Source organism: Phaenicophaeus curvirostris, chromosome 4 (genome assembly GCF_032191515.1).
Source record: "Phaenicophaeus curvirostris isolate KB17595 chromosome 4, BPBGC_Pcur_1.0, whole genome shotgun sequence".
Lineage (NCBI taxonomy): Eukaryota > Metazoa > Chordata > Aves > Cuculiformes > Cuculidae > Phaenicophaeus > Phaenicophaeus curvirostris.
In genome coordinates, this window is record NC_091395.1 from 6,336,507 (window position 1) to 6,350,550 (window position 14,044).

Sequence of the window (14,044 nt, forward strand, 5' to 3'; positions counted from 1 at the left end):
TGATTTAAAACATTGTAAAGCATGTGTTCCAGTGAGAGAAAGCACGTCTCGTGCATTTCAACGTGAGCATCATTTCTTTGCTATGTGCACCCCTCCTCTGAGTTGTGCTCATTCTGAACGCTGGTTTATATTTCTACACATATGTAAGGAGTTTGTTTTTTTTTAAGTTTTGGTCAGTCTGTCTTAAAACCCCAGAAACCTGCTATAGTAGAGTTCTCTTATGCTACTCTGAAGCCGTACGGTGTGACTTTATTGCATATCATTTTTCTCTTGTGGCCTAGAAACTTAATCCCAATTCCACTGAAGTTTTATAGCAAAAGTCTTATTGATATTTGTTTTTTCTTCTAAAGGCAGCTGGAATCGGACCTTTATGCCCTGTCTCTGATTTGTAATAGTGTGAGAGAATGCTTTTAAAAGTGGGGAAGTTCTTAACCATTCTGAACTTGATATTCTGCAGGTTGAAATCAATGACAGTTTAATTAACTATAACAGAGCAGTAATTACTGCTAAATTACACCCAGCCCCACTGCTTTTCATATGCTAAGATCCATAGGTTGAATTCAGACGTGAGGTAATGCAAATGCAGCTCCTTTGCTTATACCCATTTGTACCACATCTGCATTCTGGCCAGTTCCATCTAGTTTACAAAGCTAATTGCATATGATTTGTTCCAGTCTTTTCATCTTATTTCATGATTTGTCTGTCATGCACATAACCATCTTGGGAAACAGCATTGTGTGTATTTGTGTTTTCAGTTATCCCATGTGGTAGAAAACCAAATATCAGAACATATACTAATATTTTTTTTTTTTTTAAAGACAGTAAATAAAAGTGGCATAAAAGCTGGCATAAGGAGACCGAAATAGAAATGTTTGGAGACTGTTCAGTGCTGATCTCTTTCGCATGTAAGTGGCAGGAACAAAGGTAGCCTGCTTTACTAATTTTAACAACCAAAACTATTCAGTTCTGTCACCTCCTAGCATGAGGAATTTAGTGGTGTGTCTTGGGCATGTGGCAGCCAAAATGCATTGATTTGTTCACCTCTTCATAAAACTTCAAGGGCCTCTTTCTCTCCTTCTTTTCCAAAAGATTGCTTCCATCTGCGAAGTACTGTTTCATAAAAACCAACTGGATAAAGCTACAAATTAAGATGATGGGGGGGGCTTATATGCAAATCACTTCATCAGTATTTCTGTCACATCTTTACTCAGTTGTCCTTACTGCACGTCCTACAATCAAGCGGTTTCACATATGTGATGCATAGGACCAGGATTTCTAGAGAGAACTGACTGGGAACTCTTAAAACCAATGACTACCGTGATTAGTTGAAAGAGTCCAATGGATTTTTAAGGGATTTGGATCAAGGTCTGAATTGACTTCAGTTTTAGAGTGCTGAGACGCTTTATCAGTGCCTAACATGGAGAGCATCAGAGTTGTTGTCTGGGAATCGGCTGTCTAAAAATGGCAGGCAAAAGAGAGATACCCTAAAATATTCATTTCTCTAGAAAGTTTTGCTCAGAGGTAAGACCGTAATGAAGAATGACAGAATTAGAGGCTTGTCATCAAGCTAACAGCTCCAATGAAGTGAATTTAATTGCAGTTGTCCCCTAAATTTGAAAAAAGTTTTAAATAGAGCTCCCAAGTAGCTCAAATCAACTCATGAAAAAGCTCATTAACTGTGAGCCAGTCATGCGATGCTGGCATGGAAACATGGAAACAAGGTTCAAAATAATAGCTTTAATGAAATCAAAGATTTTGTTAGATGATGGACCTAACTTTGTTAATAGGCTCTGGAGAAAACATGCCTTGGCATTAACTCATTCCATGTACTGTAGTTTTCACTTCTTCCTATCTATACTTCTTCCTGCTCTCCTACCCCTTAGCTCCTGAGAGTCTTGCTGTGATACTTTTGTCTGTCTCAACTATTTTCCCTTATGGAGCATGGAAACTTCTAGAAACCAGACAACAGCAGCACACAGTATTAGATGCAGCAAAACGTGGAAGTGGATGGCCTCCAGTGCTTAGAGAAAAAGCACAAGGAATGGCTCTTTTCTGGCTTTCCTAAACAAGTGTCTTTGGGCTGTACTCAGCAGGTTTGCCTTCCCTTTTTTGTTTTACTGTCTTAATACAGCAGAAAGCTTCATCTTCCCCTTCAGGTGACTGTTCGGATGAGAAGACAGACTACATTCTTCCTCCCCTAGAATGCTGGAGTCTTTTGTTTGCTAGAGATCACAATTCTCTGCTGCTCCGTTCTGTTCTCCATTTCCCAGCCACAGCTGGGAAAATTATTTATGCTCATCTGCGTCTCTGTGGTGAAACTAACCACTAGGAAAAAACTCTGTGTTTCATAAAAATAACTATGCTCAATAATAAATTTGTGCATGACATTGTATTCTTGATCTGAAAAAAAGTATCAGAGTTCTTTACCTTTTCAAAAAGAAGTCCAAAAGGTAGCAAGCATATAAGAAAGAAAGGAGGACCTTTGCTCAGCAGCCAATAATGCCTTTCTAGGCTACTTGGGCTGTGGAGAAGGGGTTTGAATAAGTAATTATCTTTGAAAGTCATCTCAGCAAATATCGTTTATGAAATCAAAGTAATTGTCATGGTATTGGTGTCATCTTACAGTGTCTGTAATGGTAGGGATTGTGACAATACACATGTTTAGTGAAAACATGTGTTTAAGGAATTCATTCAGCACAAGCTGAAGTAATTCGATGTGTGACCTTAAAAGCTCCCGTATGCTTCTCCTGGTAGTCTTTTACTGTTTTCTTAGGAACCTGCAAGTGCTATAGGTAAAAATAATGCTGCACCTTCATGTAATTGTCATCTGTAGGCACTAAAAATAAAATCTAGAGACGACTGCCGAAGAAGTCAGCGCTGCTTGAAAAGTAATGTTGTCATAAATTCCATCCAAATAGGTGAGGTAGCCTGGGGATATATCCTGTTCATATCCTACACAATGCTATGCAGGGAGATTGTTGTAGACTTGCTAACTATGCTTTTAGCCTTTTCCTTTGCATTGTAGACTGCTACCTTCTCTTTGAGGAACAATATTGTAGTAGCTTCAGAGAGGCCAGGGAAGACAATGGGTTTAGTCCTGTGGGAAGTAAAAACCAAAAAGGAATTATTTCATCACTTTCTCCTTTCTTGTATTCAAATCATCCCAGGGCAAAGTTTCTTACGTCAGTAAAAATGAGAAAGGATGTTGGCTCTAAAATGTTAAAGTGCTACTTAACACCACTGCAGTTTGGCTAGCAAACTCCCATCTGTCTGACTTCCACCACCCTCCCAATCCTTGTCTGGACAAACAGCAAGTTTCCCCTCATTGCGTTATGCAGAGCTGACCCCCAGCAGCTGACACCCACAAGTGCACGCTCTGGCAGACCGAAGCTCCTCAAGGGATCCATTTCATCTGCGCAGCTGAATACCAATTGTTGCTGTTTTGCACAAGCTCACCATATGACAGATTACATCTTGCTTTCTCAGGGCCCACACAGATGGTGTGAGTGACTAACCGATGCCTCGATTTTGCACAGCCTACACACTGATGTCATAAGAAGAGGCTAATACCTCTGAGGTGAGTGTCCTTGTTTGTTTGTATTCCAACAACCACAGTGGGAAATGCAACAATGGGGAAGAAATTAATAAAAGAAAAGCCCAACTCTGTATTAGGAGCAACTGACATAAAATGGGATGTGTAACTTGATGAAAGAAATCACCGATATTAATTTGGTCTTTTTAAAATAAATGAATCATTAGATGACAAAGCCCATAAATTGATTCATAAACTGCTGTCATTTTAACATGAAAACTCTGATATTATTCTGTCTGAAAATTTGAAATTTGATTATGAATGGAAATAACAGCTAAAATCCAGCATTCCTTTTAGCCAGGATGCTGAGTAAGTTTTACAAAATAGACTTCTGAGCACTCAGTTACATGCAGCCTGGGCTGTATAATATATGCACGTAAACATGCAAAAAAAAATGCCAGCTGACCATTTAATTCACTAATATAATTCATTGCAATTAATTTGCCTTGGAAAGGAATTTGTCATTATTTGCTCACTGCATTTTTTGTTGTTTTTACAAGTTACTTGTTGACTTCAGTGAAATTACTCAAGGTGTGTGATTAGTCAGAATGAAAGCCCTGAATATTTATGGCAATAAAATTAGCCACATATATTTTTGTTACTTCTCCCCACAAAGGAGGGCTCCTAGATGACGTACGAGTTTGTGACTGGTTGCAGTTGCTGAGGTGATCTACACGATAGCATCTTAACTTCTTTAAAGAAGAATGCGGAATTTTGCAATGAGAGTTTTGTGATAAGAGTTCAGAAAGGAATTCGTGCGAGCTTGAAACTGATCAGGCAAAATTTCATCTGGTTTCACAAAATTTTAGAGAAAGTGTTGTGACTGAATTTGTTACAACCTTTAAACGTGTCCAGGTGCTTCAGAATAGCCTTGATTCAAACTTTTATATGGAAGGGCTGGATAACAGTCGAACGGGAGGTACCAGGCAGGCCAAACCAGCCTCCCTTTTCCTCTGCCCCCTCCTTCATGTTCTGGCGATGTCAGGGCCTGAAGTGATGTAACAGCGTAGGGCGGCACCAGGTCCCCTGGGCTGGTTTGTGCCAGGAAGCAAGGGCTGAAGGATGGATTGAGGAACAGGACTCCAAGCAGAGCAGGCTGGTAAACTCTCCAGCCTTACCTATTGTACGTAGATGGGTTCACCAGCATGATGGTGATGGGCAATCACATGGGAGTGGCAGCTACTGCCCTGCAAGGAGAGTGAAATGGGGAATTGAGAACTACCATGAGGAGAGAAAAAGGAAAAGGAAAATTAAAAAGTCTATGGAAAAACTGAGCTACAGTGTTAGGAGGGTTGGCTGGGGAATGAGAACATGGTCTCTGAACTTCAAGAAAGGAGACAGGGATTAAGAAGTAGGGAAAGGAAACCCAGCTATGGAGCATGTGGCTGGGAGCCACAGTGAGATACAAAGGAAAAGTAGTCCAGAAGACAGAGCTTGGCACGAGGAGCTAAGGAAAGATTTAGAAACAGGCCAGAAACCTGTGCCTGACATCCTGGGAAGGGAAAGGAACAGGGTGGGGACAAAGGATAGGGAGCTGAGACAGGCTGGGGGTGGAGGGTGGGGCAGACAAGAGAAAAGAAGATGAGTCTGTGCCTATTTTGGGGTCCTCCTGGTTTCCATTGGTGGGTCTAGAGAGGATTACACAGCCTTTCCCTTGGTCTGCTGTCAGAAGTCTCTAAAATCCACTGATAACAGGCATACGTTGACCCCTACTACTGCCGCTTAACGCTTAACCTTTTACTGTTAGTGTCACAAATTGTGGTCTGTTGTGGAGCTAGTGGGTCCATCTTTCTCTCCATTACCAGTTGATAATCCCTTTAGGGATTAGCAGGGAATTTGTGAGTTTTAGGTTAGGGCAGATTAACAACATTAACAGACCATCAAGGCTTCAGAGCAAACATTCAGACTGGTATTGGCACCTGTATCTCTTGCTTTTTGCCCTTAAGTGTCTGTTTCTTGGAGTTTGCATCTTCAGCACTCTGTAAGGTACAGCTAACTTTTCTTGCACATCTTATAACCTTAGGGGGTGGTCTGTAGAATTTTCCCAAGTGCCATCTGAAGTACAGACTGGCTGGAATTCATGGCTGGCCATTGAACAAGGCAGAGGTCAGCAGCTGGCCACATCAATATCAGAGCAAAATTCCTCTTTAGCATTCACTGGTGGTTCTTTGGCCAGGCAATACAGCTCCTATGGGAAAACCAATATGCAACCGGTATGAGCAGCTCCTTCTCCTACCACTTTCCAGATCATCTGCTGCCATGTGTGTAAGCAGTGATATCTTTACATGGCTATTTGATGAAGAGCAAAAAAGCAAAATCCATTTGCATGTCACTTTACTATCACTGGGATAAGGACTATATAGCAACATAGCAACCCTTTTAGCTCTTCAGGCTGCTTTCAAAGATAGGCATGTTCTCACAAAGTTTCCATTGAGTTTTCAGTGGAAGACTGCATTTGATAAAACTAATGAGGGTGTCACAAAGTGGTTTATGCACACATTCGTTTGCTGATTTTTCCCGAGGGGAAAAATGAACGTAAACTAAATAGTGATTCTCATGAAATGGGTATTGCTTTTGCATAGAAAAAGACAGATCATGGAGCAATTTAACCTCCCAGATGCTTAGAAGTTAATTATTGCAGGTCAGGTTTGAGATAATAGACTTGACATTGTTGGGAAAGTAATTTTTTGGCAGATGACAAATTCTATTCTGGCATTCAGACAGCAAGTTAGTTTTTTAAACTACCATGAAGAAATGCACTAAATGTCTGTCCAAGAAACAAACAAGATTTCACAAGAGCCCGTTGGCTTACGTTATGCTTACAGTACTTGTAACTTCAGATATTGGAGGAGGTGCGGTTCGTGTGCAGTAATGGTAAACTTAGAGACATATAGGAATGATTTCATAGCGAGAGGAGAGAAAGCGTTTCATCTGGGCTGGTCATTGCATGGATGGATGCACTGAGGTGTGGTGGAGCAGTAATAACTATACCCACCCTGGCACTTTGCTGCCTCAAACTCATTAGGCCTAATTCTCCCTCTCTAGAACTGAAAGCTAATACAGCACAACGAGCTGCATCGTTTATTTGCACTTCCAATATCATTCCAGGACCTATCACTCTTTCCTCAAATAGTAGTGTGCCGATACCCAAGCAGCAAACTGGATTTGCAGAAAGTTTAATGTGTTGACCATGCTACTGGAATTCTGTTTGTGTTCTGCATGTGATGCTTGGTCTGTGACCTGCTGCTACATGGCGTTATCCTCTGGGGATCCTTTCAGTGGGGCCTAGGTTTGGGGATCCATGGAAACCGTCCTGAAACAAAGAGAAAACAAACGGGAGAGTTGTTGTGACATTCCTTCTGGAATATCATCAGGACAGATTGTTAGGAAGAGAAAGCGTTTAGTTTTTTTTCATTCTTGCTGTTTTCTACCTACCAGCTAATATATTCTACAGAAATAACGGAGAGCAGGATTTTGGTTGAGCAACCAGGAGAAAACTAAATCCATGATATAGTAGAATAACATTCTTAAAATTTGTAATGTCTTGCTGATCTCATCTCATCTCTTCTTGCCCTTAAATGTGAAATGATGAAAGCTGTGTGATGTGGTAACTCCTATTCCTTGGGAATAATCCTTCTTTGCTATGTTCCTCCGTGAAGTTAGTTTGGCCTTGTACTATAACATACCAGTAAGCGGAAAAAGTATTTTCCTCACCTCCATCTACATTTTAATTTCCAGTTGCAGTCTGTGAATAGTTTAGCATTCTCTAGAATTAGCCCATATGAAAGTTATGAATCTTATGACCCTTATAGGACAAGAACCTAATTTAAAAGAGGATAAAGAATAATCTGAAACAGATCTTGTGCTATTTCCTGATCACTTGTAGGGAGCCTAACGCAGTGAGAGACAATTTTTGACCCAGTAGTTGATGTGAAGGTGGACCAGATGATGTCCAAACGTGCCTTCCAACCTCAGCTATTGTGCGTTTATGTGAAGATCCGCTCCTTAAATGTCTTTATGTGCTCCGTTCCAATAGGTGAAGGGGTTTCTTAAATGACACCACCACCACAGACAGACATTGGCTGCATTTTTCTATCTGCCTCACGAGCACTAATTTACCACCACCACTACAGGGAAAAAGATCACCCTGTAATCTTTTAACTTATCTCCAAACATTTCCAGTGCAAGAGCAACTGCTTTACCTCGTAGTGATATAGTGAAACCAAAATGTGTCTTGTGTTATAGGGGATAAGTTACATTGAGACAACTGACAGGAATATTGTCTTAACATAAAGGTCTTTAAACTGCCTTAACCTTGCCTACTCTGGGCCAGCTCAGCCACGGCTGGACCGCTGACCTTTACAGCCACTGCCCTTCCAGTGGCATGGGATCAGGAGAGGTAAAGACCAAAATCATGATCTTATGGCTGTAATACAACGCTGCGAGAAAGAGACGTGCTTTTATGATTGTTCTCTCACCTTAATAAATTTGGATTTATTTGAAATCCAATATTAACTCAAATTCTTTGAGTTCATGATGTTTGATTTCAAAATATTTTTTTAAACTGTCTTCTTTTTTGCATGAATGTTATCAATCTTTATGTTGACACTGTTTTTTTGGTCTGGAGTAATTTTGCTAATTTCTATCTATTACTCTATATAAAGTGGATACAGAGAGAGAGTGCGTGTCCCTGTGTTTGTATGTACATTAGAGAGAGAGTGTGGTGATTTTACTAATTCTGAACTCTAACCTCCAAAAATATTTGGACTTAGAAACTTTCTTGTTTCTCATAAGCTGAGGTCACTACTGTATCTCTTGTATCTGCAACAGCTGTCAGTGCTTCTAGACTGTTCAGTTCTTTTTCCAAGTGCAATCATTTTGGACCATAACAAATTTGATTTACTTCCAATTAAAGCCTCACTGGATTGTTAGTTCTCTTATCTTCAGCCATCCTGCGCTGTTATGTTTCCAAGACCAACCATTTGTAAAGACAACCCAAACCAAAGTTTTGGCCATCTGTGGTCATATTTGGATTAAGCATATATTCAGAAAATTTCACTTTAGAAAGATGTAAACAAATGTCTACTGATGCTTTACAGGAATAAAGGACTCTTCTGAACTGGAATGGAGACTAGAAGAGGTTTATAATAGGGAGGAGATTTTTTTCTGTTCATGTGGTTTCTTTCTATTATTTGTACTAGAAAAAAAAGATGAAGGAAGAAATGAGCTTTTGTTTAAAAAAAAAGAAATACTGATGAAGTGTCATGAAGTCATCAGAAAGGTAGTTGAAAAGCTGAATTTCTGTTATAGAATTTTTAAAGTGGGGCTGCGCTAGAATTTCTCAAGCATTTAATGATGTGCATGTATACTTAAAATAGAGAATCTTTTTCTCATATGCACTTACAAAAGCAGATGAGAAAAAAATAAGACGGCTTTCTATAGCAATTAGCATCTAGAAGAGTAAAAATCAGTCTGTTACAGATTTGTGTTTATATGTTTCCATCATACAAAGCAGCTGCAGAGTGCGTTTAAACTCCAGGGTGAGCGTATGAATACTGCCCAGAATGTAGATATCAGCTGTTGATGGTGAAGGAGCTAAGAATTCTGGGGAATAAATTGCTACCGAATTCCTAAACCCGTGCTCAGACTTTGAAGGAAAGAACTATATTTATAGTTAAGCAGTAATTTTTTTTTCCCTGAAGTCTGCCATCTCAAATAATTCACTAAAACATTAAGACACTTAACTACATTTCTTCTACCCAGATGTCTGCCTGGACTGCCTGCACAAAAGCTGTTTGCTCACATTAGGGTTATCTTCCACTTGGAGGAATTGTGGAGGTTGATTTACTTAAGGACCATCTACATCATGCCTACTTTGTGATTTGTTTTTCTAAGCTGGGGGAGACATCTGGGACAGAGTATTGTGACATGCAGAAAGCTGGAACACGAAGAGAAAGAGAGAGAATGCTCTTTCCCCTTTCTGATCCTAGTACAACTCCGTTCTTCACCAAATGCAGGAACTACAAATTGCCTTCCTCTCAGTTTGCAAGACCCTCTTCCCACAGGGTTATTTGGAAGAAGATACAGCCTTTTTAAATCCTAAGGATTTACAAAGTAAGATTGCATTAAAACAACTGCAACCTGCCCTCAGAAAGGTCTAGTTAGATCCTTCCTGGCTGTGCATAAGATCTCTTATCACTGCACTTCTGAGGTTCAGGAGAGAGTGTGTGGCATGACGTGGATATAGATTGATGATTAGGAGAGCATGAGGCTTACCCTAACTGAGCCGCTGTGTGAGGCCAGATGACATGGAGGCTGTTCCTTGCTCTGACCGTGACCTTGCGCTCCCCAGTGGGGTGTTCCTGGCTGTCTGCATTCCTATAAACCAAGGGCCAGACCATGTCTTAGCGTAATGCTCAAGTCAAAGACGTTTACGGAAGATTTGGCCGTGAGTGTTGAACTCTGTGGCAGATGTTGCCTTTGACAAGTGAGTGTCTGAGGACTTGGTGGGAGGCATTCAGCATTGATACGTGCTGATGAAGGGAGGGATGTTTTTTCCACTGCTAGCTAAGCACTAGACAACCCAGGAAAAACTTCGAGAGGCACAGCTTATCCATCTCTTTCTGGCTAATCGTTACTTGGATATGCACCAAAGGGAGGGATGGGGAAGCCAAGAAACCCAGAGACTCAAAAAGTGCAGTGATGGACTGGAGGCCTGGGGCTGATGTTACATTGCTAATAGTTGGAAGTGTTTCCTGGTGCTGCATTGATGCAAACCTTCTGCTGATATGTCTGATGGTGGGAAGATAGATGAGCCGAGGTGTTCATGTGTGTCTCTGCTTTTCTGGAATTGCTTTTCCAAAGTGAGGGCTTCCTTGGTTTTGTTTTAATTGTTTAGTAATTAGGGTCTTCTGCAGATTAATTTAGTGTGCCTTTCAAACCCCATCTTCACCTGCGTGACCAAACACAACTGTGGAGATGTAGTTGTAGCAAACTGTCAAGGACATATGGCTGAAACCCCTCTAAAAGCAGCTTCCTTTAAAAGGAACTGAAGTTTTCTGGGGTTGTCATGTGGCAGGATTTGTAGTAGTAACTGCTGGAAAGTCTGCGGAACTTGTAGACTTGTAGAACTTGTAGGATTGAAAATTAAAAATGGATGGAGTTTGTTACTCCTAATTTGATATATTTCCAAAATTACTCTTGTATTTTTCACTTTTTTTTTCTGTAACCGGGCTAACAATATAATTTAGTGATTGTCCTTTTTTTTTTTTTTTCTTTTAAGTGTTCCGAGTATGATTCTACTGAGGATCTCCAGAAATGTCAGTGGTGTATATTGAATAAAGGCAATATTTGGATATATAGATGGCCCACCCCATCTATCGTTGGAATGGGGTGTCTGTCTTGTTTATGAAGTGCCTTGTGTATGACCCCTAAGTGTGAGAGTAGCGCTGGATGAAGCAGGTTTTTCTAAGAGGTGAGCTATTAAAGAAACCTAGCTGGTTACAATAGAAGGCAAACACAAAAAGGTTGGTAATTTAGATAAATGGAACAGGTTAGAGAAAGGTCTCTTAAGATTTATTTTTAAAGTAGAAGGAGGGTAGGATTTAAGGCATTTTAAAGTAGATATTATTTTACGCAGGCCAAGGAAAGGCTTACGAGAGGGGTTGGAAGCAGGGATAATTAATAGTTTGGGTGGAGGGGAAGTAGCTGTATGGGTGTAATTGTGCGCAAGATCTAAGTTGAGAAAGGGTGGTGGCAGGGATAACGTGGCCACAAGAAAGGAAAATGCAACTGCCAACATTGTGTTAGTCAATGCTAAGAGGAATATTAATGACCATATTAAGAGGTTGGCGTGCAGAAGAACATAGAACGGAGAAAACAGAGACTGTTTTTCTGTTTCAGGAAAGAAAGGAAAATATATCTTAAAAAAAGTAAAATTGAGGTAAGAGCAGATATGAGGAATACGACCTTCCATCCTAACTAGTCCCCACAGTTAAATCCCCAAAGACAAGCTTCTAAAGAGCATTCAAGCTCCATAATTTTACTGGTAGCCACTTACAGCTGCGCAAGTTTTTAGGAGGATTATTTGATAAAGAACTTGAGCTGATGACTTACCCACCATGCCACCAATGGGTTGTGCCCCATTGTGGTGGCCAGGGCTGAGAAGGCTCCCAGAAATACCAGCGCTCCTTCCTCTGAAACGTGGTGCTTAAGCTGCTGGCAGCTCAGTGGCAGGGCTTCCAGATGGCTCCTGCGGGGTGCTCCTGGGACACGGGGGCTTGCTCCTGCCCTGCTCGCTGTATCCCTCTTCCTAGAAGGTGGAACGCTGACCTCTGTGATGCTGAAATGTGAGCACCCCAGGGCAGTGCTCAGGGTTTGAGATGTGAGAGCTGTGAATGGCCTGTTGTGTGCGCAGGAGAAGATGGAGTTACAGGGGTGGTTGAGTGAAACTAGGGATACATAGTTGTTTAGTCTTTTGAAAAGCTTTCTTGTTAATTCCTTTTATTTATTTATTTATTTTTTGTAAAAGAAGAAAAAACCAACTTCTTAAGCCTCATTTAAGAATTATGTTCTCTTCCCTTCATCTTTCTGAATCTGCCTTCATCTTCCTTCTAAGAAATGGGCAAGGCCTTTGGGAGACTCTACAGAGCAAGGACACAAAATGCCCTGAATGCAGCTTCTGTTACAGAAGAGCATGAGAAACGAGGAGGGTCTTTGATGTTGGCTGTGAGTGTCCAAAATTCTCAGGTAGAGCAATAACAGTGGGATTTCTGGGAGAAATAGTGTTGTAAGTGGGTGGGTGGCAAGATGTTGGAGAACATAACGAGCGGGGGGATGCTAATGAGGGATGGGGCTGAAATCCTCAGGTGTGGAGAAGGCTGGCGAGCGCGTGGCCCTTGGCTGTGCCCGTGGCACTGTGAGGGAGCAGCTGGCTGACACGGGGGTGAACCTGCGCCTGTCCTGGGCTGGGCCCAGCGAGCTCTGCCTGTGCCATTTATCATTATTAAGCCCCTGGAGCGAGGGTGTGGGAAGCAGAGTAATTATCACCGATTCTGGTAAAGCATTGTGATATATAGCTTGCAAGGGGTCAGAGTTGGGAAGGAAAGTTGACCGGCAACAGAATTCCTTTACATATGTGCTAGCAACAAGAATATTAGGAATTGCGTCTGCTGGACGGCGTGTCTCGCTTGGGTGTTTGTGTCTGCGTGCAGGCTGCCGTGTTGGCTCTGTGGAATGAAAGGACCAGTGTCCTGGTGTCAGTTGTTGCGGTTGGGATCATCTGGGCTGCTTGGGCTGCCTTTGAGGTCCCAGAGCTTCCCGAGACAAGAGGACAAGAGGGAATGGCCTCAAGCTCCGCCAGGGGAGATTTAGGCTGGACATTAGGAAAAAATTCTTCACAGAAAGGGTCATTGGGCACTGGAACAGGCTGCCCAGGGAGGTGGTTGATTCACCTTCCCTGGAGGGGTTTAAGGCACGGGTGGACGAGGTGCTGAGGGGCATGGGTTAGTGTTTGATAGGAATGGTTGGACTCGATGATCCGGTGGGTCTCTTCCAACCTGGTGATTCTATGATTCTATACTGACTGTTGAATTCTCATTCTATACTGAGACACATGCACTAACATCCTGCTGCCAGGCAGGAGGCGAGGGGCACGGATTCGGAGAGAATCCTCATCTTGTTTTGTTGTCAGCCTCGAGCACAAACTGTTGGATGGGTTGATAACCTTTATAAGCCACGTATTTCAGAAACGGCGGCGGCGTTATCGGAGGCCGGAGCCCCGATTTTCACGCGTTGCCCTCCGCGGGTACCGGCTGTGCCGTTCGCTGCCGCCGCGTGGATTTTACGGGTCCGCGCATCGTCCCGCGCTGCCCCCGCGGCTCAATCCGTTCCGCGCGACCCCGAGGCCGCGGGGCGGGCGGCCCGAGGCGATGATGCGGGCACCTCGGGCCCCGCGGGGATGCGGTCGCTCTGCCCCCCGGCGCGGGGGCGGGCGGGGGCGGGGCGGCCGCCCGGTGCCCCGGCGGGCTGGGGCCGGGGCCGGAGCGGATCTCTCCGCGGAGGGAGAGCGGCACGGGACGGCACGGGAGCGGCCAGGCTGGACGGGCGCGGCGGGGGCCGAGGCGGCGCGGCGGGGGCCGGCGGGGGCCCGGGGCGGCGCGGGGCGCGGCGCATGGCGGCGGCGGCCGCCGGCAGCATCACCACGCTGCCCGCGCTGCCCGACGACGGCGGCGGCGGCGCCTTCCCCCCCGGCCACTTCAAGGACCCCAAGCGGCTCTACTGCAAGAACGGCGGCTTCTTCCTGCGCATCAACCCCGACGGCAGGGTGGACGGCGTCCGGGAGAAGAGCGACCCGCACAGTGAGTGTGCCCCCCCGGCTTTGCTTAGAAGGCAGCGGGCACGCCAGCCTTCAGCCGGCTCCTTTCGAGCCTCGTCGGCCTCTCCCCGTGCCGC

General features: G+C 43.5%; 2 protein-coding genes across 2 annotated transcripts in view; both read left to right on the plus strand.

Moving 5' to 3' along the window:
- The window catches only part of BBS12 (Bardet-Biedl syndrome 12), a 45,734-nt gene extending 42,167 nt beyond the window's left edge, over positions 1–3,567 (plus strand). The window contains exon 2 of the transcript XR_011337295.1: positions 3,487–3,567. The gene's annotated coding sequence lies outside the window, so the exon portion shown is untranslated. The remainder of the gene's footprint in view (positions 1–3,486) is intronic.
- A 10,181-nt stretch (positions 3,568–13,748) lies between these two features.
- FGF2 (fibroblast growth factor 2) overlaps positions 13,749–14,044 on the plus strand; it is a 33,524-nt gene continuing 33,228 nt past the window's right edge. The window contains exon 1 of the mRNA XM_069855208.1: positions 13,749–13,950. Coding sequence (XP_069711309.1) covers positions 13,764–13,950 — 187 coding nt within the window. The 5' untranslated portion in view covers positions 13,749–13,763. The remainder of the gene's footprint in view (positions 13,951–14,044) is intronic.